Raw genomic sequence first — 26,924 nt, 5'->3', positions numbered from 1 at the left:
TTCTGTGTTTTTATTGTTCAAGGTTTTTTTTATATGTACATATGTATGCCTACCTGAGTTTATGTGTGTCACATGCATCAGGAGCCTGTGGGAGCCAGGAGAGAGCATCAGATCTGCTGGAACTAAAGTTGCATGCAATTGTGATCTACTGTGTGGTGCTGGGAACCAAACCTAGGTCCTCTGTAAATTCAACAAGTACTCACAAATGTTGAGCCATTTCTCCACACCCAAAGACTGGTGTTTATCATTATACCCAAGGTCTATAGTCATGCCAAACACTTTTAGAGACTAAATATGTATTTAATCAATTGATGTATATAGATTTCCACAAGTATGCTTTCTGAATTATTTCATAATTGAGAAAATCAAATTCAGTCTAAATGTTTAGAAAAAATATCACAGTAGAATCTGACAGACTTGATTAAACTCAAGATGGGAAGAAAGTACACTTTCTCCTGATAGTCACAGTTGTCTCTGCTGAGGGGTCCCATTCCTACCAGGCCTACTTCCCAGGACAAATTCTGTCTCTTTCATCCACCTCTTCATTACGCCATGTAACCCTACTTTAGAAGTGACTCTTCAGACTCTGGGATGAGTTTTGCTTCTTTTTATGGGACTGAAGCATCTCCAAGGGGAGGCATCCTGCTACCATTCCTATGCTGGCCCTTGGAGGAGGCTGAAGAGGGCTACAAGGTTCCACAGGGGGGTTGCTGGAGCCAACACATCCATGTGACCACCTCACATAGCCAGATCATATGAAAATGGAAAGCAAATTTCAAAAGAAGATTGATGTCATTGGCCCCAGGGGTCCTTGTGTGGGGCCATGTGAGAAGGAAAGTCTTTTCATTGATCTGGCATGGCCCAGAACCAAATAAATAAAAAATGGGCTGGTAGGTAGACAGAAGCAAGTACCATGAAATGCCAATATAGATGGAACTCACAGACTCTTCAAGGCTCTTGACTTCCTGACTCTGCTAAAGTAGGCATTAAAACCAAATAAATGGGAAACCAGAAGCTTGTCCAATGTCTTACAGTTTGTGGCTGAAAGAGCTGAGATTGATGCCTGTGCTTAGCTAGATTATAAACTCATGTCACTCAAGGAGTAAGTCTAACTTGCTCACAGTGGATTCCTCAGCATCCAGAAGAGTTCTGGGGACACTGACATATTTAGGATATTTTATAAGTCCATATATCCATAGCTCCTAGAATTGTAGTCAGAAAAGAACTATGATGTCAAAGACTCAGAGAGACTGAGAGCTTGGGAGAGCACAATAGTTATCCTGAGCTCTCACCAAGCGAGCTTTTCTATTCCTAACCTTAGTTCCCCCAATCTTCATAATGTCTCCTGCCATCTACCAGAAAGGCTCAGGGTCTTCTTCCAAGGCAGTTCTGGCAATGTGAGCCCATTGCACTGTCCAGTAATGAATATCTACATGTCATTTCGTTTCTCCATTTGGGGCCTATTGTTTTGAAAAAGAAACCATTGTTGGTTTTATCATATTCACAATGAGCCAACAGGTTCACTGGATCTAATTTGCCAGGTGAATAGAAACAAGCTGGCTAGCTGAATGGACTAGAGAAGAATAGGTAAATAGCTAACCAAGACACTACAAAGAAGTGAAACAATAGGCAACTTTGTGTAAGGCAGAATGCAGATTCCTGGCACAGTTGTGGTATGGACTATGAGTCTGCACTTTAACTACCATCCTTATGAGTCAGATTCAGATGGCTCAAAGCCTTCCCACACATTGGGTACAAAGTCTCAGACAGGAGCCAAGAGATGACAATTATCATCAGGGGTGGGATTCTGTGTGCTGTGGGAATTCATACAACTACTTGATTTTTTTACATATGACATTTTGTCTAGAGAATGAACACATTGTTCAGTGTTTAAGAGGCAACTCACTGACTCAAAATGCCTTTCAGAAAGGTGTGGTGCTGTCATCTTGTGTGTGACACCTGGCATTCTTTGTTCAGTAAACCCATCAGATCTATTGAGCATGTTAGTGTTAAGTTCAGCCACTTTTCCCATTTCAAATTAAATGAAACTTAACCACAAACTGATTGAATTGCAGTTGATATTTGATGTGCTGTGTTACAGGCCTGTAATTAAGTATTAATAAGCATGTTAAGGTTATAGTAGGGGTTTTTTTCTTTTTATGCTTTGGAGTCAAGATATGTTTCTTTCCAGGTCATCAAACATTTCTGTAGGATATAAAACATCTTAGGCCTTAATGCTGTGTCTCTAATTTTGGAAACAAATAAATTTCTCTCTTTTTTGATCATGAAAGCATGTTAGCAAACCACTGAAACTAGCCAGGGGTGATCTTAATAAGAATATAAGTGGCTTGGCTTCTAGCGGGTTATACATAATCTACTTCATCATGTTTACATTACTCACCTGTCTCTGGGATTGTTAGTCATTATATATCATGAAAAAATATCTGGATACCTCCTAGCTTCCACTTGTATTGTCATAAACAAAAACTCCCTTGCCTACAAACCATAGGTCAACATATCCATTTGACTGATGAATCTAAACTATACGATTAGATTTATTTGAACAATTAAGACTATCCATTCATGGTCCAGCAAAGATGGCTCAGTGAGTACCTGCCACTAAGCCTGAAGACCTAAATTCCATACACTGGACCCACATGATGGACTAGAAGAATGAAATCTCCTAAATTGTTCTCTGACTGCTGCAAAAGTGCAGTGGCATGTGTGTGTGTCATGTGCACACACAATGAATAAACAGATATTTTTAAAAGACGATCCAGTGTGATGGGGGAAAGTTTCTGTTAGAAACAAGATTTAATTTCACCCATTTAATGATACCAAAGGGACAATGAGTTTCTGAAGCTTTGTGGTAGATTATCAACAAAAATTGTATGAAGAATACATCTATAATGACTTAGAAACATTAAAACAAATTCTATATGAGTAAGTGAATCAGTGAATAGAGTATTTCAGAAGCAGAAAATATTATGGGTTGTATAATATACTTTTGATGTGGACTATTATTTAGAAAGCACGGAATAAGATAAAATACAAAAAAAGTTTGTAAATAGAGCCTTACTTTCTGATTTGGTTACCTCCAACACAGGCACTAGACTTAGGTAAATGTGTATGCAATTCTGTGTCTATTAATTTCTGGGTTATCTGTGCCATGTCCTCACAGGGCTTGCTTCAATATTGAGACTTCATCATACCAAGACACTTTACCCAGTTTCCTAATGTAAGTGGACATTATATCATCTTGTTTCCCCAGGATCATGCCTGAATTCCAGTTGTTTTGCAAGTGACTGCCAAATGACAATATAGGAAATGACTAGATTTTAATGCTGCTAGGAAATCTAAAAGGGGATCACAGGAGAGAAAAACATAGGAATCTGAACAGAGCAGATTTGACATTTATTCTTGTCTACCTAGAATCCTGACAGAAGAAAATGAACAATGTGTAGATTATGTAAGTATATTTTTACATGCATTGTAATGTGTTGGCCATGTGCTTCAGTGCTCATGGTTTGAGAAAAACCTGAATTGCACTACACCAATTAATGGACTGACATAAATCCCTCCCAGGAGAGATGGCTCTTCCACAGTGCTATATAGCAGCCTCTAGGTGAGTTCTGACTTAGTTTTATCCTTCCCTACCAACCAGGATGAAAGCCCATATGTAATCATCTTTCCTATGTCCTGGGAAAAAGAATGATGCATCAATTGAGATGATAACTTTTTCTCATACCCAAATTATTCTCTTTTTTTTTTGGCAGAGTTTCTCTGTGTAGCTTTGGAACCTCTCCTGGAACTTGCTCTGCAGAACAGGCTGGCCTAGAACTCACAGAGATCCTCCTGCCTCTACCTCTTGAGGGCTCAGTTTAAAGGTGTCCGCCACCATTGCTCAGCACCCAAATTTTTCTTTTAGAATAAGAGCAACTTAATTTAAAACAATCTAGCTCTCCTAACCATACAATTTCTAAAATTCTTTAAGGAAAATATAGGTAAGAATTATATTTCTATTAAGTAGGAATATTTATCTCTCTGTTTAAATTGATAAATTTGCACCCAATAGCACTGGATATATAATTAATTATATCCAACAGCTAAGTATGTTAATGTATTTCACCACATTGCAGTTGAATATAAAAGAATTTCCCCAAATCTGTCTAAAAGATGGTGTCCTATACAGAATGCTTATGGGTAATTAATTTTTAAACTGCTTCAAAACATTGTCTTTTTTTTTTTTTTTTTTTTTTTTTTTTTTCGAGACAGGGTTTCTCTGTGGCTTTGGAGGCTGTCCTGGAACTAGCTCTTGTAGACCAGGCTGGTCTCGAACTCACAGAGATCCGCCTGCCTCTGCATCCTGAGTGCTGGGATTAAAGGCGTGAGCCACCAACGCCCGGCTAAAACATTGTCTTGGTATATATATCACATGCATTTGCTGTCTTACATGCAGTTATCAGACAGAATAAGAAAAACATGATCTGTATGGAGTTATATCTTCAATTTATTGAGCAGTATGTTGAAACAGAAGCAAGCAAATTAAAAATTTTTAAATAGCTAATACATAAAAAATTGAAACCACAGGTCTAAATAGAAATGGTTGTGTTTCTTATTTCACTTTCAGCCCCATCCCCCTTCCTTCCCTCTCCTTTAATTATGTCTTTTATTTGGCTTTCTTCTTATTCTCTCAGGATAGGCTTTTGTCTTTTAGAAGACAATTTTCCAAGAATGATATATGAACCATTATATATACATATATATTTTAAAATTATATGTTAAAATTATTATTTCAAAGTGTTATTTAGATATCAAGCTTTTGTGCAAAATAAATTTAAGAAATGCTGTGAGACCCTTTAAAGAGGATCCTAAGTATATAATTGTAATAGGATCTTTACGGAAAAAGAATATCCTGGAGTTAAGACAGAAATTGCTGGAGTTTTGAAAACATGCCATAAGGTACCTATCAGATTTGTGAGGCACCCAGAAGCTTGCTCCAACTCTGATACTCCAGCATCAGTTTGACTCTAGGCCTTATTTTGGAGTTTATATGAGGAAGTGAAATAACCAAATTTCTCCAGAAAATGTATTTAGCTGCCTAGCTGGCTATCCTGGTCATATACCTGTGTACTAATATTTTTAGTTAATTTTGAAGAAGGATGACAGAAGTTATCACTTCATGGAAACAATATTTGAAGTGCAATCGTTTAAACTCCAGTTCTGTGTGCTGATCAGAAGGAAAAGGGGCTTCCCAGGCAAGCACATTGGGAGCACTCTCAAATCCCCTCCTCTAGTCTCCAGGACCATGTAGTGTGTAGTTATGGTGTGATGGCTAAACACACAAGTCCTATAGCTAGAAGGCCTCAGTTTGAAACTAAGCCATTGTTTCTAAGCCCTGTGCCTCTGTTTCCTCATTTGTAGAACATTGCATAATACAAGTGACTCCCTTGGGTGTTGCCATGGAGATGTGCTTCAATACAGGTGAAGCACTCAGCACAATGAATATACTGTGCTGGGGGGGTTTTCCTTTATCAAATTTATCTTTGCACACACTGATGGAACATCATGTGGCGTTTCTGTGCCTGTATTCATTGTGTAATGCTTAAATCAGGTTGGGATGGCTCCTCACATAATTGCATCTTCACAATGACAGCATTTGAATTCTTCTTTCTTTGTAGTGTAAAAGTATGTTAAACGTTCTGAGAAGTCCTGCTTAACCCACAGCTGCCAAACTCACCTCACTTTGCAATCGTCTTTTTCATGTAGAGTTCTTCAGAATACTCAGAGGTCAGTAACTTGGGAAACAGATTGTGTTTGAAAGCCAGGAGCTCAAAATGCAAGTGGGTTGGTTCCCCGGAGGTCCTTTTCTATGTAAGGGTATGCTGCCCCCAACTGGACAGAAAACAGAGCCATGCTAACAGGTGTAGTGAGAAAGTGAAACAAACTAACAGTTGATGTTTGTGGTTATAGTATGTTCTTAAATGACTGGGAAAGCAACTTTTAATAAAATATTAGGTATAAAAGTGGACAATGTAGGCAGAGAGTTCAGCCAGAACTAAGGCTCATAAAAACACAATGTTTCATAGCTCTGGTTACTGCATAGAAATCTATGCATACAGTAGATAAGGGTATATATTGGCAGGTGACCAATAAGTATTTGCAGAAAAAAATGGCTGACTATTGGTTTCTTGACAAAGAGGGACAGAAACTGCTGGAAGCTCAAGGAACTGCTTGGGACTCACGTGACCCTCCAGGCACTCTGTGACCCTTTCCTCTGGGAGGGGCTAGCATTCATTGAGTGACAACATACGCCCAACACTGAATGTACTTGCAAAGATACAAAGGTGTTGAACAGCCAGCTAGCAAATCAACTAAGAGAAACAGCCAACCTCATCAAAGTCACACAGCCCTATAATCTGGCTTTTCATTGAATTGGCCACATGATAAAGTGGAGATACAGCCATGACTACTTCACAAAGCAGTCTCAAAGAGGAAGGTCTTCTGAGACCATGCACTTCCACTTCAGGGACCCACCTTCCACTCGCACTTCTGAGATCCACCTTCTGCTTCTGAGACCCACGGTCCACTTTCACCGTCCTTCCTTCTCTTCTGCTTGACTGCTAAATGTCAGCTCGTTTGTTAGGACAGTTGGGAATATACACATACTAACCCCAGAGAAAACAGATTGAGAACCAAAGATGAATTTCAGAACCCATTAGTTAAGTTCTTGACTGCTATGGGCTATGGTTTCCCCAGATGAAAGGTTAGGTCACATTCTATAGGGAAATAGCAAGGCTTAAGTAAGTGAGTATAGATTGGCAAGATTGGCACATTATAAAAACAGTCTCAAAAGAACTAGGCAAGTATTTCATCATTTTATCTCTGCAAATAGATATCTGATGTGCATATACAATATGTGTAAATGTGATCAATTCAATACTTTTTTCTTTGTAGGAATTTTCACCCAGTGTTTTTCAAAATCAGGAAAAATTCATTTGTGAACACGTCAGGTCACTAGAGCCAGGACAATGTGGCATTAGAATGACTGTGGTGCTTGCCCTGGGTTAAGTAGGTAGCAGATTCTCTGGATACAGATAGACTCATGTGAGCATCTTCTAGACAGGCTGGGAACATCTCTTCCATCCATGCATGACCACCACTGCAAAGCATGAGAGCCAGGCTTCAGATGGGCACCAAAGGCAGGTATCAGCCTTGAGGAGTTTTCATGTGGAGAAAGTGATTCTTCTGGTGAAAGATCTGTATCCAAGGCTACTATGTGAGGGTCTACCTACTCCCAGCAACCCATCCAGCTCCCCGGTGCCTGCCCTTCCCCTCCCACACTCTAGAGTTCACACTATGTCACACTAGAAAACATAGGCTTACAGAGAAGGCCTCACACTCTGAAGCATGACCCATGTGCTTATCAGGGAGTCTTTTTATTTTCCTCCTCCACTAGAGAATAATCTAAAGCCCTCCTAACATTGAGAGCATTGTTTAGGTCAAGGCCATGGCCTCACTGGCAAAACAAGAACTCTAAAGACAGAAGCACCTACGTTTGGCCCCTATGCTGTTACCAAGCTGAATAACCTGGGGAAAGTTGTTAACCCTCTCCAGGTTAAATAATTTTAGTAAAGTGTAGGATGCTTCATGTATCTGGGGATACATCTAAGGACTGAGAGAAGATGTGTCTACTGATGGCAGAAATAGTAAGAGTTCCTTGGTAAGGGTCTCTGTCCGTCTTGTGGAGTGATCAGGGAGCATCTCCCATATCTATAGATACTTACTGAGAAGGGACCAAAGATCCAGCTACCCCAGCAGCATCTTCTGCCCACTGCTATGTCGGAGAATTCCAAAGCTGGCTAGGGGTGAATGTAAGGGCCCATCTGTTGCTTCCACTTGACTTCAGTCTGGACACTTGATGATAGTGAGGGGTCACTATCCAATGGGCACTGCACTGAGACCTTCAAGAACCTTTTCTAGCCTAGTGCTCAAAACAATATAGATTATGACAGTTCTGAGCACTGCCTCCAGTCTCCACGGGGATCAAAGTAGGACTTGGGACTGAATGACTTGCCTGAAGCCACAACATCCCTAAGTACACTCAGATATTCATCTGACACTGAATGATCTCAGAACCCCACACTTAACACCTCTGCCATATTACCTCAAAATGTGGGAAAAGGCAGTGGAAAAAAGAGCCACGGGCTCTATGGGCCAAGATGACTTTGGGGTGGAACTGATTAATCAGCAAAGCAAATGACCTGCTGGCTTTAGGCATGTGGCATGTGTTAGAGATGTAGGGATGTCTTATACAGCAAAGGGTCTCAACCCTAACAGCATATGGCTATAACTGCTTTATATATATATATATATTATATATATATATATATATATATATATATATATCCTATGCCTGGACATCACTGAAAGAAATTCTGGATTAATTGCTCTGGGTAGAGTCTTGGCATGGAGTTTTAAATCTCCCATGCAACTCTAAAGTGCAGCCAATGGTGAAGCAGTGGTGTGGCCTCTCCTTGCCCCTGAAGGTGCCTCTTAGTCACATGGCTTCTTGGAATCTTTTAAGGACTGGGTTTGTTTATCTTGGCATTTGGTTCACAACTAATTAGATGATCCTCAAAGGCTAGGCAATAACACATTGTGTAAATTCTGAGTTGAGACACCACTTTGCATAGAAACATGAGACTTCTCAAGGAGGATATTTTTCTCTATTTCTGACCTTAGTCAAGTTTCCTTTGGAAAATGGCAACATCCAAATATCTTTTTTTTTCCTGCTAATTATGTATTAAAATTTTTTGTCTTGAAACATTGCAAGGCAGCCAATACCATTCAGTAAATTACACCATGTAACTGGCTTGGGTCTCATTAAGCTTGCCCCCCTTGGCCTTATCGAGGGAACAGCCACTTCCCTCTGCAAACCCTCCTGGGAGTAGATTTCTTCAGTTTTCCCTGAAAGGTCAGGGCACCCGCCTTTCCCTGAATCCCTCATCAAGTAGTGATGGCTCAGCCATTTGTTATCTTCTTGTGTTGTTCCCAAGAGAGTTTGTCCTTACAAATTAAAGATGTCTGCAGTTTCAGATAATTTATATTTGGAAAGGAAACAAAATAACTTTATTTTGAACAATTGCCCTCATAGTGAATCTTATTGGCCATCCAGAGCCTTCTCCTTTTGACTTTCAAGTCATGATTTCATGTAGCTATCCTCTTCCTCCTCTTCACCCTACACATGCTAAGCACCTGTTTGTGTTAATGTCCCTTTACTCCTTTGGTACTAATGTCCCTTTACTTCTGTGGTGATAATGTCCCTTTACTCCTCCAAATGCACTTTTGTCCTTCTCTACTCACACCCATGCCTGTTGCCTGTTCTAGGAATAGCTTTGTTTTAATGGTTCCTTGCACTGTGGTTTTCAGAATGAGTCCTTCTGCTGACTTCCTCCTTGACTAGTAGTCTCAGGCTCACAGACTCCCCCTATAAATGGACAAAGGTACTCAATAGCAATGCTCTCTATCTGAATCTTAGGAGTCATGTCCTAATATCAGCTTCCCATTCTTCTAGCTCAGGGAAGCACCAGCTGTGGGTTGTTGGTGGCCCCTGGGTTCTGTGCCACCTCTTGGTGACTTCCTTGATCTTTGTCTACTACTCCCGGTCATTTTATTAAATTCTTCTGATTTTACTACTTTTATCATATCATCTGCTTTCTGCTGAGACCCTAACTAAGATACTGTGTGACTCACTTCTCAGTTTCAGGGGACAGATGGTCATTGGTCCAACCTAGTCTCAGTACCAGTTACCAGTTATCAATTCAGACACCATTGTTAAGGCAATCAATGTGTAATACTCTGTTAAAAAATAGTTTGATAATGATGTGAGCACCTAATTGCTGTTGGTCAGTTAGTTGGAAAGACAAGGGAAGTGCTTGGCCTTGATGTATGCCATCAGCTACCTTGTAAGCAGAGACATTGTTAGCACAAAGGAACATACTGATGAGGTAGAACTTAGAATATTGACACTGGATCATGCCTGTTGGGGCTATGAGCTTATAATTATAGAAGTAAGACATTCCTTACTGCTTTATCTTTATTTGTTTGTGTGCATGAGTGTTTTGCATTTGGCTCCCAAGGGAACAAGGGTTTTCTGCAGTTGTAGTAGTATCTCTGTAGAGCTGTACTTTGAAGCAGTTACCACGCAGGTCTCATTTGGTTTTCTCAGTGATCAGATTAATGATGATAGTCATAGTCAAGTTAAACTCATTAATCAAAGTGCCAGCATTGTTTCTGAAGTGCTTTCCCTATTGATGTTAGCTTTATTCATCACCATCAAGAAGTCTTTTCCAGGCACTATGATTATTCTGAGGGCAAAACAGCAAAGGCACACTCTAGCTCTTTGATTTTTATCTTACAATGGAGAGGCCCATGAGACGCCAAAGGTAAACAAGATAGCATATGTCTCAGAAAGTGGAAACCCAGAAGATTTTCACAGACCTCTCCTCAGGTTTACAGTACCAGTAAGCAGCTTCCAGGAGTGAGGTGGGAGAGCTGACCAGCTGAGCTACAGAGAGCTTTCATGGACAGGTCCAGCTGCCCACAAGTTGTGCAGACAGTTCCAGGGCTGTAGCTTTCATGAGTTGTCAGGAATGCTTGGGTGGGCTTTTTGGTGATACAACTGCTGTTGTTCAGAGTCATTTCTACTCTTATAAATAAGCTACCACCCATACTACTGTTAGTAACACCAATAAAAACTCATTGTTTCACCAGTCTGGCTTTGGTGTGATCATTGGTCTACTGGGGATTCCCTTTCTGGAGTTAGTAGATGAGTGTGTATGCTGAATCTCTCCAGGCAAAGCTTGTCATATACATGACCTTGCCATGGCTTCAATAAACAATGAGTTGTTTAATAATGTAAATGTGCCATGAGAATAATGGTTCTTTTTAATTATTTATTTTTATTTTATGTGTAAGAGTGTTTCCTTGCATGTGTAACACAAGCATGTGGTGTTTGTGGAGGCCAGAAAAGGACATCAGATTCCCTGGAACAGGAGTTACAGGGGGGTTGTGGACTAGCAACAAGGACATCTGTTCAACAATGTTCACAGCAGTAATTGCCAGAACCTGGAAGAAACCTAGATGCCCCTCAACTGAACAATGGATACAATATCTTCTCAACCAACTTCAGTCAAGAATATTGTGCTCTGAGATGTCATGGTCCTCTTCCAGTTTCAGGATCTACAAATTCCATTATGCTATGTGGCTCCTTATGGTTCTCTCATAAAATGATGCCACTGGTGTCAACAGGGAACATGAGGACTAACACACTGTAGGTACTTCAGTACTTTGAATGCATTGTCTTATTTAATTCCCACCAAAAAATCCCTTAAGGTATGTATGTATATATGTACCATTGGTTACATACCATGCAGTGAAATAGCCAGGATGTGAACCTGGACTTTCCCCAGACTACCCATGCTAGTATGTAGAATGTTTTTTTCCTGGGTATAAATGAACAGGGGAGCTCAGCTTACAATTGTCTATGCATTTGAGGTTATGGTAGCATGTGTACTCTTGAATCCATGGCCATATTCCATGTACTCTTAGGAAAGATAAGGGTATGCCTGTCAAAATCCTACATGACTATGACCTTGGCAGCATTTGATTTAGGTACAGATAAGCAGTTACTCTGTTGAACTGTTGGAGAGGATAAATGATAAGCTATGGGATGGAGTGATGGCCAAGAAGGTTATTTACAGAGTGACAAGGGTCCATATTGATTTTGTACTTGGTTAACTGCTAGTAGTTGTAGTCTTGTATTTTCCTTGGAAAACATGGAGCTATACATAAGAGAAGTGAACATATCTAAATGGAGTAATAAAATGGAAACATGAAAATTCATCATTTCCTTAGATAAGAACTTATGGGTATAAATCTTGAAACCATTCTGGAGCTTGTATGAGCAATATATGACACCAACACCATGGCTGCCATCATCATTGTCATCATTGCTGCCATTGGGTCATCATAGCCTCTGTCTTAGTGTTAAGGAAAGGATTGTACTGAAAAATAGTTTCTTGATTACTACTGAAGAGAGGAAAGTGGGAAAGAGAGACAGGGCAAGAATGACAATGATTAAATGAAGAATGATTGTGCTGCTACAGGTGTGGGCAACTGAGGTCATTCTCACAAGTGGAACTTAGGAGTCAATGAGAAAACGTGTCCGTCAGCTCTTCTCAGTCATTGGTGGAGGACCATTGGGGATTTATTCATTTTCGTGCACTTCTGGTTCATCATAAAGGGAAATAATTTTCCTTAGAACACAACTACACTTTTTAAAGAAAAGCCTTTAGGAGCTGGAATTCTGACATGCCACAGCAAAGAAGAATAGCACAATAAACTGGTCACTGACAACATGAGAAACCAGTCGTTTTAATATGACAAGGTGCAGTAGCTTACTGGATGCACAGAATTTATGTCATTCCATGTAACACAGTGACCATTCTTGCTGTCCTTTTGTAGTTGAAAAAAAGGACAGAGATGTAATATAATTGTCCATGCAGGAATAGATGGTATTTGGTTGAGCCAGGCATTGTACCAATGATCCTGACTCTAAAATCTAATGTTATCCTATCTACCTTTAGCTGGCTCCAAAATAATGATTATTCCTCATGCCTCAACCGCCCAAGGGCTCCAGCTGTGTGTGAGAGCCATCATGTCTAGCTTCTTAATCTGTGACTGCTTCTGCAGCTCCAGCTCTCATATCCATGCTAGTTAATTTTATTTTATTTATTCAGAAAAACATACAGGTTGGTTCTCACAGCTTCCTCTGACACTTAATTTTTATTTTCCTGGGCAGGGCTTGGGATAACAACTGATGACAATTAGCATTTTCCTAAACTCTGTATGTATGTATCACTCCCCTTATCACACCTATGCAAGTGGGTATATTGTGTTCCCTTTTCTAGTGAAGAAGACAAACTACAGGAAACAAACAAACAAACAAACAAACAAACAAAAACAGCTTGAGGCAATATACTCAGTGGCTGAGAAAATCAGGGTTCAGCCTCTGTGACTGCTTTGCTGGATTAATATATTCTGCTGTGTCTACAGTCAGCAAAGTTTGAAATACAATTCTGAGTAGATGGCAGCACTCTGCACTGCTGAGAATTGTTGATAAAATGAAACTGCAATGCACACAGCCAACCCAGGATCACCGACAGGGCATCGTCTCTACCTGCTTTGTTTTATGAAGTCTGAAGCACAATGCCACACACACCATTTCCTTTAAGCTAAGCTTGCACATATCTGAGCCCTTGTTTTAAAGCACACAGATATAAGCTGGCACTGGATTTAGGAATGTTTCGTTTCATGTGAATTTCCCTCAGGCAAAATCACCCTTGTTTTTGGATGCAGTTCTGGACTTCTTTGAGTGGTTAAAGGAGGGTACCATATAAGTGAATAACATCTTCACATACTTGATTTTTTTATTTCAATAGTATTTGTCATATATGAACTATTGAAATAAATAAAAGAAAACCAACAGTCAAACTCAAATTCAGATTAACTTCAATCACTTTTTTCTCTTTAAAAGAATGTCTTTTGTTCATCCTCTGTTGCTTGCTACCACAATCACCAAAAATAATACAATCACCAAAAACACTAGGTTAAAACATACAAATACATTCTATCTTTCTCTCTCTTTCTCTCAGAAATGGAGAAGATTATTTGAACAAACATGTCATATGGCAAGGGCAGAACACCTATGAGACCCAGCCAAACTGGTTCTTACAGCAATACCTCTGACAAGAAACTCATTTAAGACATTAATCACATACATGATTGATCCAAAAGCCCCAATAACCTCTTCTAGTACTCTGCTCTTACCTCTTAATATCTCATAACTGGAATTAATTTCAACATAAATTTTGAAAAAGACAAAATCTAGTATAAAGCAAAGAAAGTAGTTTCCAGCTTGGTTCCCAGTCTCAGTGACCAATGTTTGTATTCCCAAAGTCAGGCTCTATTGCTTCTATGAGCTATACCTACAAGCTATTGCTATCTTTTTAAAACTGAAAATGAGTCTTCATTTTACAATATGTACTAAACTTCCTTAGTTGGAATTTATATGTACAATATCGCATTGTGTAGACTGATGGACACTTGGCTTATTTCAAGATACTGATGTGGCGCATAAGCTTCCTTTTTAGTGGGTGGTGGCTTGATGCAGAGACTCATAACCAATCGAAGTGATGAGTATAAGTAAATGTGTATTCTCAGCTGTGAGAGGGTGTCTAGATCAACCTCTCCCTATCTGAAGCTCAGGAAATATAGCAGAAGAGGGTGTGGAAAGAATGTAAGGGCCAGCCAATGGGGCACTGGTCTACTTTCCTTCTGTTTTTGTGATAAAAACATTCTGACCCAAAGCAACTCGGGGAGAGTAGAGTTTATTCCAGCTTACACTTCTAGGTAATCAATCATTGTGAGTAGGCAGAGTAGGAACCTAGGCAGGAACTCACAGCAGAATCAATAGAGTAATGCTGCTCTGTAGTTTGCTTGGTTATCTTTCTCATACAACCCAGGTTTATCTGCCTAGGGCTGGACCCTCCTCCATCAATTAGCAATCAAGACAATGTCACACATGCATGTTCACAGGCCACTCTGATGGAGTCAGTACTTCATTTGAGGCTCCCTCTTCCCAGATGATGATAGACTGTGTCAAGTTGTCAATAAAAACTAAATAAAATAAGAGGAGAGCTGGGAAATGCTAACTTCTGAACAACATGGAGGTTGTACACATCAACTCACAGCAGCTACGGCTACCTACACAAGACCGGAACAAGATCAAGCCAATCAAAAATCCAACATAGGTGGAAACAGAGCCCTTGAGGCATTACCTCAAGAGGGTGAGCTATTGATAGTTAGTGGCTGCTTAGTGAGGGATAGTCACTCTTCTTTGGATATGTGGCTGATGGTAGGTTGTCCATGCTCCATACACAATCACATATGGGTATAGCTAATTGGACTCAGGGTATTTTTAGCAACAATAAAAAGGGGGCATGAGTTAGGAGGCTGAAAGGGTTGAGAGCACTAGATGGAGTTGGAGGGAGGTAGTGGTTATGATCAAATTACATTGTACAAATACATGAGATTGTCAAAGAATAAATAAGAACATTAATTTTAAAAGAAAAGAAGGGGAGTAGAAGATTGTGAAGACCTTCCAATGGCTATTGAAATATGGATATTGAGAAGAGAACTCTCAAATAGGCAGGCCCTCTTCCTCAAAAAGGTGGGTGAGGAAGAGCAAGATGGTTTAGTGAGATACCCTATCTCGGAAAATGAGGTAGAGAGCAATTGAAGAAAACATTCAACATTGACCTCTTGCTTCCACTTAAGCACACATATGTACAACCACATGGACACAAACATATAAAACTGCCTGCCTGCCTGCCTGCTCGTCTATCTATCTATGTGTCTGTCTGTCTATCTATCTGTCTCTGTTTCTATATCTCTACTGTGTGGAGGACTTTGATATATATCTTGTCCATTTTTTCCTTTCTTGGAAAATGAACAAAGGAAAAGGAAGCAGGCCTGGTCTCTTTCAGCAAGTCATCTCACCACCCATCACCCACTGAGGAAAAAGCAGTGACTTGAGTTCAAATATCTCTAGACCTCTAGCTGTTTTCTCTGTTGGATGTCCCAGTAGATTGTCACTTGTCAGATGAGGGTATGGAAGGTGAGCTCCAGACAGCTGCAAACATTGTCCCTTGTGGGGAATTCTTTGGCTTGGAACATTGTGGGCCTCCTAGCTCAAAGCTGGAATCCAGTAGCGCCCAAAACACCTATGGATGGATAGGAAGTTTGGTAACTAGCAAAAGACAGAACCATCAGCACAATGCTTATTATAGGGGTTAGAACTGGAGACTGATGCATAGTACACAGACCAAGGACCAAGGAGTTGGAGCTGTCCATGGTCCTGGCCAGCATTGCCCGATGGATATTTAAGACCCCGGTCAGTCCCATCTTCTGCAACCACTGGATGGAGTCTGGAGCTGCAGCACTCAGTACTTTGCATATTTTGTAATCAGATTTTTTCTTGTCTTTTTGTTGTGTTCATTATATATTTTTGGCTAGAATATATACATATATATGTATATGTTTTGAAAATATTTTTATTCCAGGTTGCCATTCCACTCTGTTGTCTTGTTACATTTAAAGCCTTAATCCATTTTGAATTGCTTTTCATAAATGATATTAGATAAAATCCCAACTGTATTATTCTATATATGTATATTTAGCTTCTCCAATACTATTTTCAAAAGTTTCTCTCCCGCCCCCAGAATATCTGTGCCACATTTGTCAAAAATCAGCTGACCATAAATATGGATTTATTTCTGGGATCTCTATTCTGTCAAATTTGTCTATATGTCTTTTTAACATGATAATACCATGGTATTTTTGATTATTAAGATTTATAGGGTGTTATGAGATCAAGTAGTATAATGCCTCAAGCTTTATTCATTTTGCTCACAATTTCCCTAGCTAATAAGGATCTCTGAATTTAGGATTTACTTTTCCAATTCTGATAAAAGATCAGTTGGGCTTTGACAGGGATTTCATTATATCCATTAAATTCTTTATATTGGATAAACATTTAAATTAGTTTTTGTTGTTTTCATACAACACATTCACCCCCACTTTCCTCTCCATGGCTTCTTCCTGATCCAGCTCCACCTCCTTGTGCCCTCCCAACTTCATGTTCTCTTTATTTTTTCAATTCCCCACCAAGTCCATTTGTGGTACCCATGTAGTCTTGGCTATAAAGGGGAAAACATCCTTAGGTGGACTTATTAACAATATTAGTTCTTCTAATCCATGAACATATGATATCTCTCCATTTGTGTGTTTGTCTTCTTCCATTATAGCTTTGTGGGTAAAGTTTTTGCATTGTAAGCATGAGGATCTTGGTTCTGATCTCTAGCACTCAAGCAAAAGGCCAGGTGCAACTGCACCCACTTATAGTCTCAGCTTGGAGGAATGGAAACCAGAGGACCATGGGCTCCTTGGCTAGCCATTATAAAGAAACAGTGGGCTCAATATTCAATAATAGGCACTGCCTCAAAAAATAAGGGGGGGAATATTAGAGGGAGATACACAACATTGATATCTGACCTTCAGATGTGCAACCACAGGCACACACATTTGCACATGGATATATTGCACACATAAACATACACACATGCATGCATGCATACATGATACATGCACACAGTGCCCCAAGTAAATAAATAAATAAATAAATAAATAAATAAATAAATAAATGTAAATGAAAGAATAACCTGAGGTGCTCCTGAGCATCTTGTCCAGTAATTCTAAATGGGAAGAGATAAGAGGGTACTCCATGTTTATTGTTGATGCTGCAACCAGTCTGAGAAGTACACTTGAAGAAGCACCATGTAAATCCCTTGAAACTTAACTGCTTTAAAAATCAATTGTGAACTGTGTAAGAATCTTAAATCACATCTCTAAAGACAATGACATCCCCAGTGCATCTCAAATGCTACATATATTCATGCAAAAATCATAACCAACAAACACCAAAGTCTGTTGACTCCCCACAACTGACTTCAGTTGTCACCATGATCCAGGCAGTGGGCTTGGCCCCCAGGCCTTTAATTTGTGTCACAAAATTTTCTGGCTAATGAATTTCTAAAGCAGTGAGAGAAATATTTTATCCAAAGAAGCATTTGAAACTTTAAAATATTGCGACATTGATGTTTTTCTCCAGCTTAAATAAAATCATCACTTTTCTAGTGGATTTACTATTTTAAAATGTATATAGCATTTAATAAATATCTCCTGTCTTTTGCTAACATCTGCTGGATCACACATGCCTTCGAAAATATTTCCCAAATTTACTTGAAAAATAACAATGAAAATGATGTCGCAAGTTGTGGAATCAGGATCAGGTAGACATACTATAGAGAAATAAAGCACACAGAATGTTTTGTACAATGATCTAAAACTTTATTGCTTGTTACTATCTCGATAGAGTCTCAAATCAGAGGAGATTTACATAGGCAGTACAATGAAGCAGTTCTCAGAGTCATAGTGGATGACTGTAGAAGGTAAGCTTCATAGTTTGAGATTTGAACTGAACTGAATAATTCATTCATGAGTACAGTCCTATGTTTCACACTTAGCCATATAATATATTCCTTTAGGGCTTACCTGGGAGGCAAAAACAAATAAATGAATCCTGAATGATAAGGGTCACAAATTTAATGAATATTGATGAGAGGTGAGAAATTACATTTTAATCTAAATTGAAGGTATGAGATGTCTAAATCAAAGATGACTCTGTAAGAGCTACCCCGAGAGGGTTTAATATACTTTCATTTAAGAGAATTTTGATTTATTTGGTGATGCTTCACTGTGTTAGCACAAGTAATGAAAGGTGATATATCAAATTAAAGATTTTTCTCTTCAGATGAAATGAAGCAGTTACTATCTTTCTATTAACAGATTTTTGGTTGGCTGCTCAAGTTCTACACATGATGTCATTTTCTGTTCATGACTTTATTTTATGCAGGGCACTGCAAAGGATTCCAACCTCACCTACAAAGAAGAAGAGCACAAAAGTGAGTCTCTTGTTAATAAATGTGAAGCTCAATAGGGTTGCTGGGATGCATTACCCTAAACTTCAGAACGCTTACAGCTTATTTACAGAGCCAACACTAGCCCAGATCTAGTGTGTGCAGTGAGTGCTAAGGTTGTCTATATAATTTGCTTCCCTTTTCACAAGCTGTTTCCTGGAGCTAAAGGAGTTTTTCTAAGCAACAGGTTTTCCAAGCAGATGCCTAGGTCTGTGTGCTCTTTTGACATACCTATCCACAACAGCTTCAAGACTCTAAGCAGTTAAACCTAAAGAGTGGGATGCATTTAAGTATCCTACATTGGAATCACCTGAGGTCCCAAGCTTCTGCACAAATTTAGGAAGTTTAGTTTGGAAGTATATAACTCAGGACTGTAATTTTTCCAGCACTTCAAAATAGAGATGGACCCCAAAGGCTCAAATATTTGAATGAAAGGTCATTAGGGAATGGCTCTACTTAAGAAGGATTGGGAGGTGTAGCCTTGTTGGAGTGGGCATGGCCTTATTGGAGGAAGTGTGTCACTGAGTGTGGACTTTGAGGTTTCAGAAGCCCAAACTAGGCCAATTGGCTCATTCTCTTTTCCTGCTGTCTGTGGATCTGGGTACAGAACTCTCAGCTACCTCTCCAGCACCATGTCTGCCTGCCTGCCTCCATTCCTGCCATAATGATAATGGAAATGAAAAACTAATTGAAAATTAGATGCATAATGAACCCAAGGTGGTTTGGCAGTCCTTGACTATGTCGTGTGATGCCACTTGACTGCAGTTTTGGTTCTGGACACACAGATGCACATTTTTGTACTGTGCCAACCATCGTGCCACACAGCATCCATACATTCTGTCTGCAACAGCTGGTTTATACATGAGACCATTATATATTATGAATTTCAGTGTTTCAGTGATGTTTACAAAGTTTTTTCTGCTCTTATAGAAACACAATTTAATTATAGAAAACAATTTCTAGTGACTCCCTGTAGTCATTCCTCACTCATTCTTTCGAAAGCTCTAATATGTCCTTACAAATAAGGTTGGGTTCTAGGGACTTAACAGAGAGCTTGATATTTAACTCTGCTCAGGTCTAACTGGGGACACAGAAAGTAAACAATTCTAAAATGGTGTAACCCTCTGAGAGGCAGATCTGCAGGAGCATAAAGCCATACAAAGGGCATACAAGCCAGTCACAGAAGAGCATAAAAGAACATAAAGTCATACAAAGGGCATACAAGCCAGTCATACAAGAAGAAATGCCTATGCAAGACATGTGAGATGAACTGGCTTTAGACATCTCACATAGGCATAGCAGAAGAATATCTTAAGCAGAAAGAATGCCATGGGCAAAAGCTAGGAGAGGGCACAAGGACCAGAAGCTGATCTGTGGAGCTAGAGGGTAATTTCAGTGGCTATAGAGAATCATGTGAGCAGGGTAATCAGCAATATTTCTCCAGTAACTGTTATTATTATATCCACCACCAAGGAGGAGCAGAAGCCAGCAGCAGTAGATGAGTTAGATTATGGGGGGCCAATAAAGCAGTCAGACTTTAGTCCCCAACACATGAGATTCCAGGCTGGGTGGTATCAGCTGACATTTAGAAGAAAAGAGGCAGGAAGGCAAATGATGAGGAAGAACCTGAGAGCAACAGGCTAGGTGTAGTGGTGAGAGATGGGATTGGATGCCAGAAGGTCAAAGGATAAGGGGCAGGTAAATCAAGTTGCATAGTTCTTTTCCTCAAGTGAACTTATGAACCTATGGTGTATATGGAGATGTTTCATTTGTCCCTGTAGGAAAGGTCAGAAGACACGGCCTCTATTCTGGGAAAGAAGGTAGTTCCATCAGCTGTGAGCTACTTACTGTTGATGGAGTCAGCCAAAATCTTCAACTGCTGAGTGTTGTCCAGGACCTCAACCCTTTGAGTGTAGGGATCATAGCGAACCGAGAAGGGCCGGGGGATTGTGGCAGCAAAGGCCCTGAAATGAACACCAACGGCCTAAGTGAAGGGCACCATTTAGAGAAAGGTTATGCTGAAGGAGTTCTGAAAGCAGTTACTTTGCTGTGAGCCCTGAAATTTCCTAGAACAGTGGCTCAGAAGCTGGGGCTGAGGTGTGAAATACAATTGAACAAGGTCATCTGAGGAAGCCTTTGTGTGCATGTGTGTGTAAAAGCACAAAGTACACGTATTAAATAAGATAAAAGAGTTAATGAAACCACAGAATATGATTAAAAGAAATATCCAAGGTACTTGACAATCGACACAAATGGAAACACAGCTCTGGGCAATGAAACATTGTAGTGACATGGAGCAGGTGTCACATTAAACTTTAACTGCTCTAGTACCCTTAAAAATCACTAAGTAACACTTTAGTAAAGCCCTAAGAATTAAGAACTGTAATTACCCCTGTTTTACAAATGAGGGTGTTTAGCCATGGGAAACTGAGTACATGGACCATAATGTCAGTTGCAATGCTGTGAAGGAACCTGGGCAGCCTGATTCTGATCTAGATGCTTTCTTGCCATCCCTAAGCATGACTCTAATTCTGTAGGAATTTCCCAGGAGGGATTTCGTGAGCAACAGCAGTCAATATAATTAACAAGACACTTCAAATACACCTTAGATATTGTTTCTAGATTAGTCTATGATGAAAGTAAAAGCTATTGTATTGAAAATTACAGTTATCACAGGCATTAAGTCACCCCAGGTTTTTGCAAGAGCAGCATCCTGAGTCCCCAAGTCAAGCTCTCTGGGTTCCTTTCTTGTCAGTTACAGCCCTTGTGATAGGAGGCAACAGCTCTTCTCTGTTCCTCACATTCCTTATTCTTTTGTAAGATCAGGGTACCAACAGTCCCCAGCTCAGAGGGGAATGACAATTGCTGTCACACTACTGGTGAGTTCATCACCTCCCATCTTCCCTCTCTGAAAAGGAGCTTTTAGCCCAGATGACACCATGTCTAATGTGATGCACGTCTGATTTCAACTACTCTATGTCTCTTCCCCTGTCTTCTTACAGAACACCCCATTTGACTTTGGAGAATGCCCACACCCACCTCACTGGATGTATCTCAGTCTTGGGCCTTCTTCTAGAATCTCACCTCACTTTCTCCTTGGCATCATTGAAACTCTCTGCCACGTAGTACAGGGGCTGGAACTCTGTGACATTGTACTCCTGTGAGGCTGTCTTCTCTAGGTCCAGGGGCAGGAGCTTCGGCTTGTCTGATAAACAGTACTTCAGGGACCCAGAGAAAAGTTTTCAGTTGAGTCATGGCCTGTGCTCTCACCCACATCCCGTAGTCCATCAGCAAAACGTCTCTCATAACCACCGTTTTCTTAGCCCATTGCAAATTTGGTAAACTGAGTTATTAACCATGTATTAGATTCAACTCCCCATACCTCATCCAAAACCTAGTTAACTAGAATGGAGCAATTCATTTTAAACACTTTCTAATAAGGAGTTAAATAGACATAGCCAACCATATTTCTTGGCATAAGTTTGCACACTTACAAAGTTGTAAGTCTAGTTCAGCTTGGCCTCAGGAGGCCTCTCCTTCACAGAGTCCTGTAGACTTGTGCTTGAATTTCTATCTCTAACAACACAGTTGTGGTCAAATCATAGCTACTAAGGTACCAATTGCCTGAGGAAATGAACCTCTAATTATAGCTAACAGCACTTCAGCAAAGCCCCGAGGATGGGAATGGTCCTCCATGTCCCTGATTCTAAGTGTCCAGGCTTGTTTTCTGCTAAATTCACACCTGTAATTCACCAAAGGATGACAGAAGCCCAGCACCATATGCCTTGATGGAATCTCCTTCCTTGCAGAGCCCAAACTCCACAGTAAACCAGTAAATCTGGAACAGAAAGCAAGCAAAAGACACTTATCAGGGATGAGCAAGACAGCAGGTACCCAAAGCACTGGGACATATCCAGTAGGTTGAAGTATGCACAGATATGTTCTCTGAATCAGTGTGGCCTGTTGGGAGCCAAATCTCAGGGCTTGGCATGAGATCCTAGGCCATGCTTGGCAGGCCACAGAGTTAACCTTTACATAGCAGCTCCTTAGAACCTCAGCTCAAAAAAAGAAACAACTTAACCCAGTCCTCCACCCACAGGCTTAGTCACCTAGGCAACCCTTTCCTGGACCTCTTACTCATAAACTCTTCACCCTGCCAAACATCCTCTTTGTGGCTTCCTAATATCCTACCTATACCAACACCTGGTGCACAAACAACACATTTTGCCCCTCCCCATAGCCTGACTATATAAGCTAGCCTGAGAAAAGCAAAGATTGCCACTTGATCAGAATCCTGTCTTGTGGTCATTCTTTCTGCGTCTCTTGTCCCCATTCCCTATCCCTGACTCTCTTGCCCCAGGCTGACGTCCTGCAAGTCGGGACAGTCACTTCTGTGTCCCATGGATTCTTCTATCCAGTCATCTGTTGAATCAGGGGTAGATGAGTCATGGTGTAATAAGACATGCTAGAGTGTGCTAAATCTCCCAAAGACATCCCCAACAAGTTCCTCTTTGTGTGACAGATTCTCCATGCCTTTTACTTTTCTGTCTATAGCACAAACTGGAATGATAGATTCCTAAGTTATCCCTATATTGGGAGGGTTCATCTGGTAATTTTTACCAAGGAACAGAAGTGAGTGGTTAAGGGATTGGATAGTGAGAGAATCCAAGAAGTGCATACTCCATCACTATGCAAAAGCATGAGGTACTACTGAAGTCAGCTATTATGTGTGTCTTCTCAGTAATCACATCCTCTTCTTCCAGCACCTCCTACTCCAAAGTAGCTTTGATACTTGGCCTAGATGACAGCCTTGGAGTTCTGGCACCAAGAGAAGACCAGGGCTTAGTGAGATGCTAAAGATGGAGCATCTTGGAGAATTAGGAGAGGTTTAACAGTTATGTCTCCTTGTTAGATTACAGGACATTAAGCCCAAGAAGGTCATCTGAGCCCAATCAATATGACTTCATCATATACAGCAAGCCTTCAGCCTAGAAAGTTAAGGCAACATGCTAACAGTGACACACAAAATCAAAGGCACAGAAAAGACACAGGTCTGTGCCCAGTCTAGAGTACCTATATGGTGGGTCCTCTTGATCAGAATCCTGTGGGTCATCAGTGAGGGACATAGTGAGATACTCTGGATTCTAAGACTTTAGTCCCTAGAAATAATAAATTCTATCCACTTTTACTAAAAGCCCTTGGAAAGCTGACTCTCTAAGATAACCTAAAATGTAAAAACTTACGTTTACACAAATTTAACTCTTTAGACACACATGAAATTCTTTTGAGATGGGCAATAAACTTTTATGCCCATTTTTAGAGATAAATAAACAAAAGCCACTTGCCCTGATACTCAGAAGAGATAGATGGTCAGTGGCCAAACCTAGTTTCTAGCCATTCTGAAGGAGGGAATATATACATTATTTATTTATTTATTTATTTATTTATTTATTTAAATTAGAAACAAGCTTGTTTTACATGTAAATCCCAGTTCCCTCTCCCTCCCCTCCTCCCCTGCCCCCCACCAGCTCCCTATCCCATCCTGTTTCTGCTCCCCAGGGAGGGTGAGGCCTTCCATTGGAGATCTTCGAAGTCTGTCATACCATTTGGAGCAGGGCCTAGGCCCTTCCCCTTGTGTCTAGGCTGAGAGAGTATCCCTCTATGTGGAGTGGGCTCCCAAAGTTCATTTGTGTACTAGGGATAAATACTGATCCACTACCCAGGCCCCATAGATTGCCCAGACCTCCTGACACCCACATTCATGGGGTCTGGAGCAGTCCTATGCTGGCTTCCCAGCTATCAGTCAGGGGTCCATGAACTCCCCCTTGTTCAGGTCAGCTGTTTCTGTGGGTTTCTCCAGCCTGGTCTTGACCCCTTTGCTCATCATTCCTCCCTCTCTGCAACTGGATTCCAGAATTCAGCTCAGTGTTTGGCTGTGGGTGTCTGCCTCTGTTTCCATCAGCTACTGGATGGAGGCTCTATGATGGCATATCCTCTTTCCTTCTTGTGACTCAACCTTCCTGCTCCTTCATGCCCTCCTCTTCCCTCCTCTTCTCCCTCTTCTTCTAGCTCCCTCTCCCCTCCCCCATGTTCCCAATTAGCTCAGGAGACCTTGTCCCTTCCCCCTTCTCTGGGGGACCATGTATATCTCTCTTAGGGTCCTCCTTGTTTCCTGGCTTCTCTGGAGGTTTGGATTGTAGGCTGGTAATCCTTTGCTCTATGTCTAAAATCCACATATGTGTGAGTACATACCATGTTTGTCTTTTGGGAGTGTATCAGTTTCTAACTGGACACATCTCAATGCAAGTCTTGTAGTTTTTAATTCAATGTAAGCTTTTGTTTTTAATCTTCCAGGCCAGGCATATGATAAGAAACACATCCCTCTATACCTGGAGAGGGATGTACAGAAACTGGAAAATTTAAGGAAGGAAATTGCCAATGGTGCTGACCTGGTGTTTCCATAGCTCCTGTGTGTGCGTGGTCCCTACTTCTCTTATGAGAGAGGGAAATGTTTGGCAAGAATCTGAATTCCAGACCCATTTTCACCTTCTATCTAAAATAAACCCTGAGGCTAGTTCTAGTGCAGAGGTAGAGAGGTAAATATTTGCTGAACAAAGCTATAAATCCAGCTACTTCCTGGCACACATTGGGCCAAAGGATTTCCAGGGCTATTATTACACCTGGTTGTGGTTTTCAAGGAGATCCTATTAACAAGTATGTGGAAATATCCATATGCAAGCTCACCTAAAAATCCAGCCCCTTAAAGAAAAATCGAAATGTGGCATTTCATTCATGTGAATGTAATTTAACATGTTCTTATCGTTATTTCAAATGGCCTAGCTGACAGGGAGAGAAGAAATCTTCAAAAACCTGAAGGACACAGCCTTTAGCATTCCCATAATCCCTCCATGGATGAGACTTACTGTGGCCAATTTCTCGATGTATTCGTCAGGTGCACCCAGAGAAGCAAGCCCGATTTCCTGTGTGTGGAGAAACAGAGTCACTGGCACAGCCATTATTAAGGCTTTACTCTAGTTGTCAACCTGGCACCCAATAATGGGCAGGTAATTTATGACTAAACACTGCCTAGATTGATCCTGCATATTTGTAGAAGTCCACCCTGGCCAGGCCACATAGCACAGAGGCACAGACTTCAGGAGCAGAGGAATGTATCACCAGTACTTGGTTCTTTTGTATTCACTTAACAAAAAAGAAGAACAAGTTAGCCTGTGCATGGTCACACAGCATCTAAAACATCAATCTGTTGACAGCAGCCTAGTGATCACACACCCACACAGAATGAGAGGGATATTTCTGGAAGACAGAATGATTCTTAATCAGATACTTGAAAATGCCATAGAAAGATTGCAGAGAAGTGATTGCATCATTCCAGACATACACATAACTGGAAAGTCTGAAGTGCCATGGCTCACTAAGTACAGCCTCAACTGCAAAATTCCTCTGGAGGTCTCTTGGACTCTTCAACAGCACCCCTCTTTATTTCTCTGTGTGTGCGTCTTTCCAAACATTTATTCATTCACTCCAAATGTGTGCACTAAATGTTTCCTATGTGCCAGGAAATACACAAAATTGGCAAATATACTTTGCCTTGTCATTTACAATAAAAATACATAATTATTAAGATGTGCATGGATAAGTAAAAATTTAGCAAAGTCTTAGGGGGAAGAAAACACGAGGAGGAAGAGACAAAGGATTGGGAGCTTCAGGGAATCCTGGGAAGACTACATTATTAATTTGGGTTCCAGGAAAGCATCATCAAGAAGGTAGTATTTGGGGAAAGACTTGGATGTTATTGGTTCTTCTGATGACACTGCAGAGCAAACATCAAGTATACAACTAGTGGGAACACTGACTAAGCAAGCGAGATGTGGGCTGCTTCCAGGAGCAGGGAGGGAGGGACGAGTGCAGCTACAGCATAGAGAGAGCATTGGTAGGTAACACTAAAGATCCCAAATTCAATCATGTGGACTTTGTTTTAGACTTTTGAGAACTTGGGTTTTTCTTTTCTGTGAAATAAAAATCCATTTCAGGATTTTTAGTAGCTTTTATTGTTTTTATTCTTTGGTAATTTTATGCACATATATAAATTATTGTAGAGTAGATATGATCTAATGTATGTCATCAAAGACTTACTCTGGGTATTTTGTGAGAATAGACTTTGGGATCAAGGGCAAAGGTGGGATTTCAATGAGAAAGCTAAAGAAAACAAATAAAGTATGAGAGTACCTGAGATCATCTTAA

The 26,924-nt window shown here is 40.4% G+C and overlaps 1 protein-coding gene across 1 annotated transcript in view; it reads right to left on the bottom strand.

Annotated features, from left to right (window-relative positions):
- Positions 1–18,044: 18,044 nt before the first annotated feature.
- Positions 18,045–26,924, bottom strand: part of Pah (phenylalanine hydroxylase) — a 59,530-nt gene continuing 50,650 nt past the window's right edge. Inside the window, exons 10-14 of the mRNA XM_035451367.1 lie at positions 25,586–25,642; positions 22,405–22,500; positions 21,747–21,880; positions 20,511–20,626; positions 18,045–18,624 (exon numbers count right to left, since the gene is read on the bottom strand). Coding sequence (XP_035307258.1) covers positions 18,578–18,624; positions 20,511–20,626; positions 21,747–21,880; positions 22,405–22,500; positions 25,586–25,642 — 450 coding nt within the window. The 3' untranslated portion in view covers positions 18,045–18,577. The remainder of the gene's footprint in view (positions 18,625–20,510; positions 20,627–21,746; positions 21,881–22,404; positions 22,501–25,585; positions 25,643–26,924) is intronic.

The sequence above is a fragment of the Cricetulus griseus genome, assembly GCF_003668045.3.
Source record: "Cricetulus griseus strain 17A/GY chromosome 1 unlocalized genomic scaffold, alternate assembly CriGri-PICRH-1.0 chr1_0, whole genome shotgun sequence".
Lineage (NCBI taxonomy): Eukaryota > Metazoa > Chordata > Mammalia > Rodentia > Cricetidae > Cricetulus > Cricetulus griseus.
Note: the sequence above shows the minus strand (reverse complement) of the source record. Positions and strands in the feature narration are given on the sequence as shown.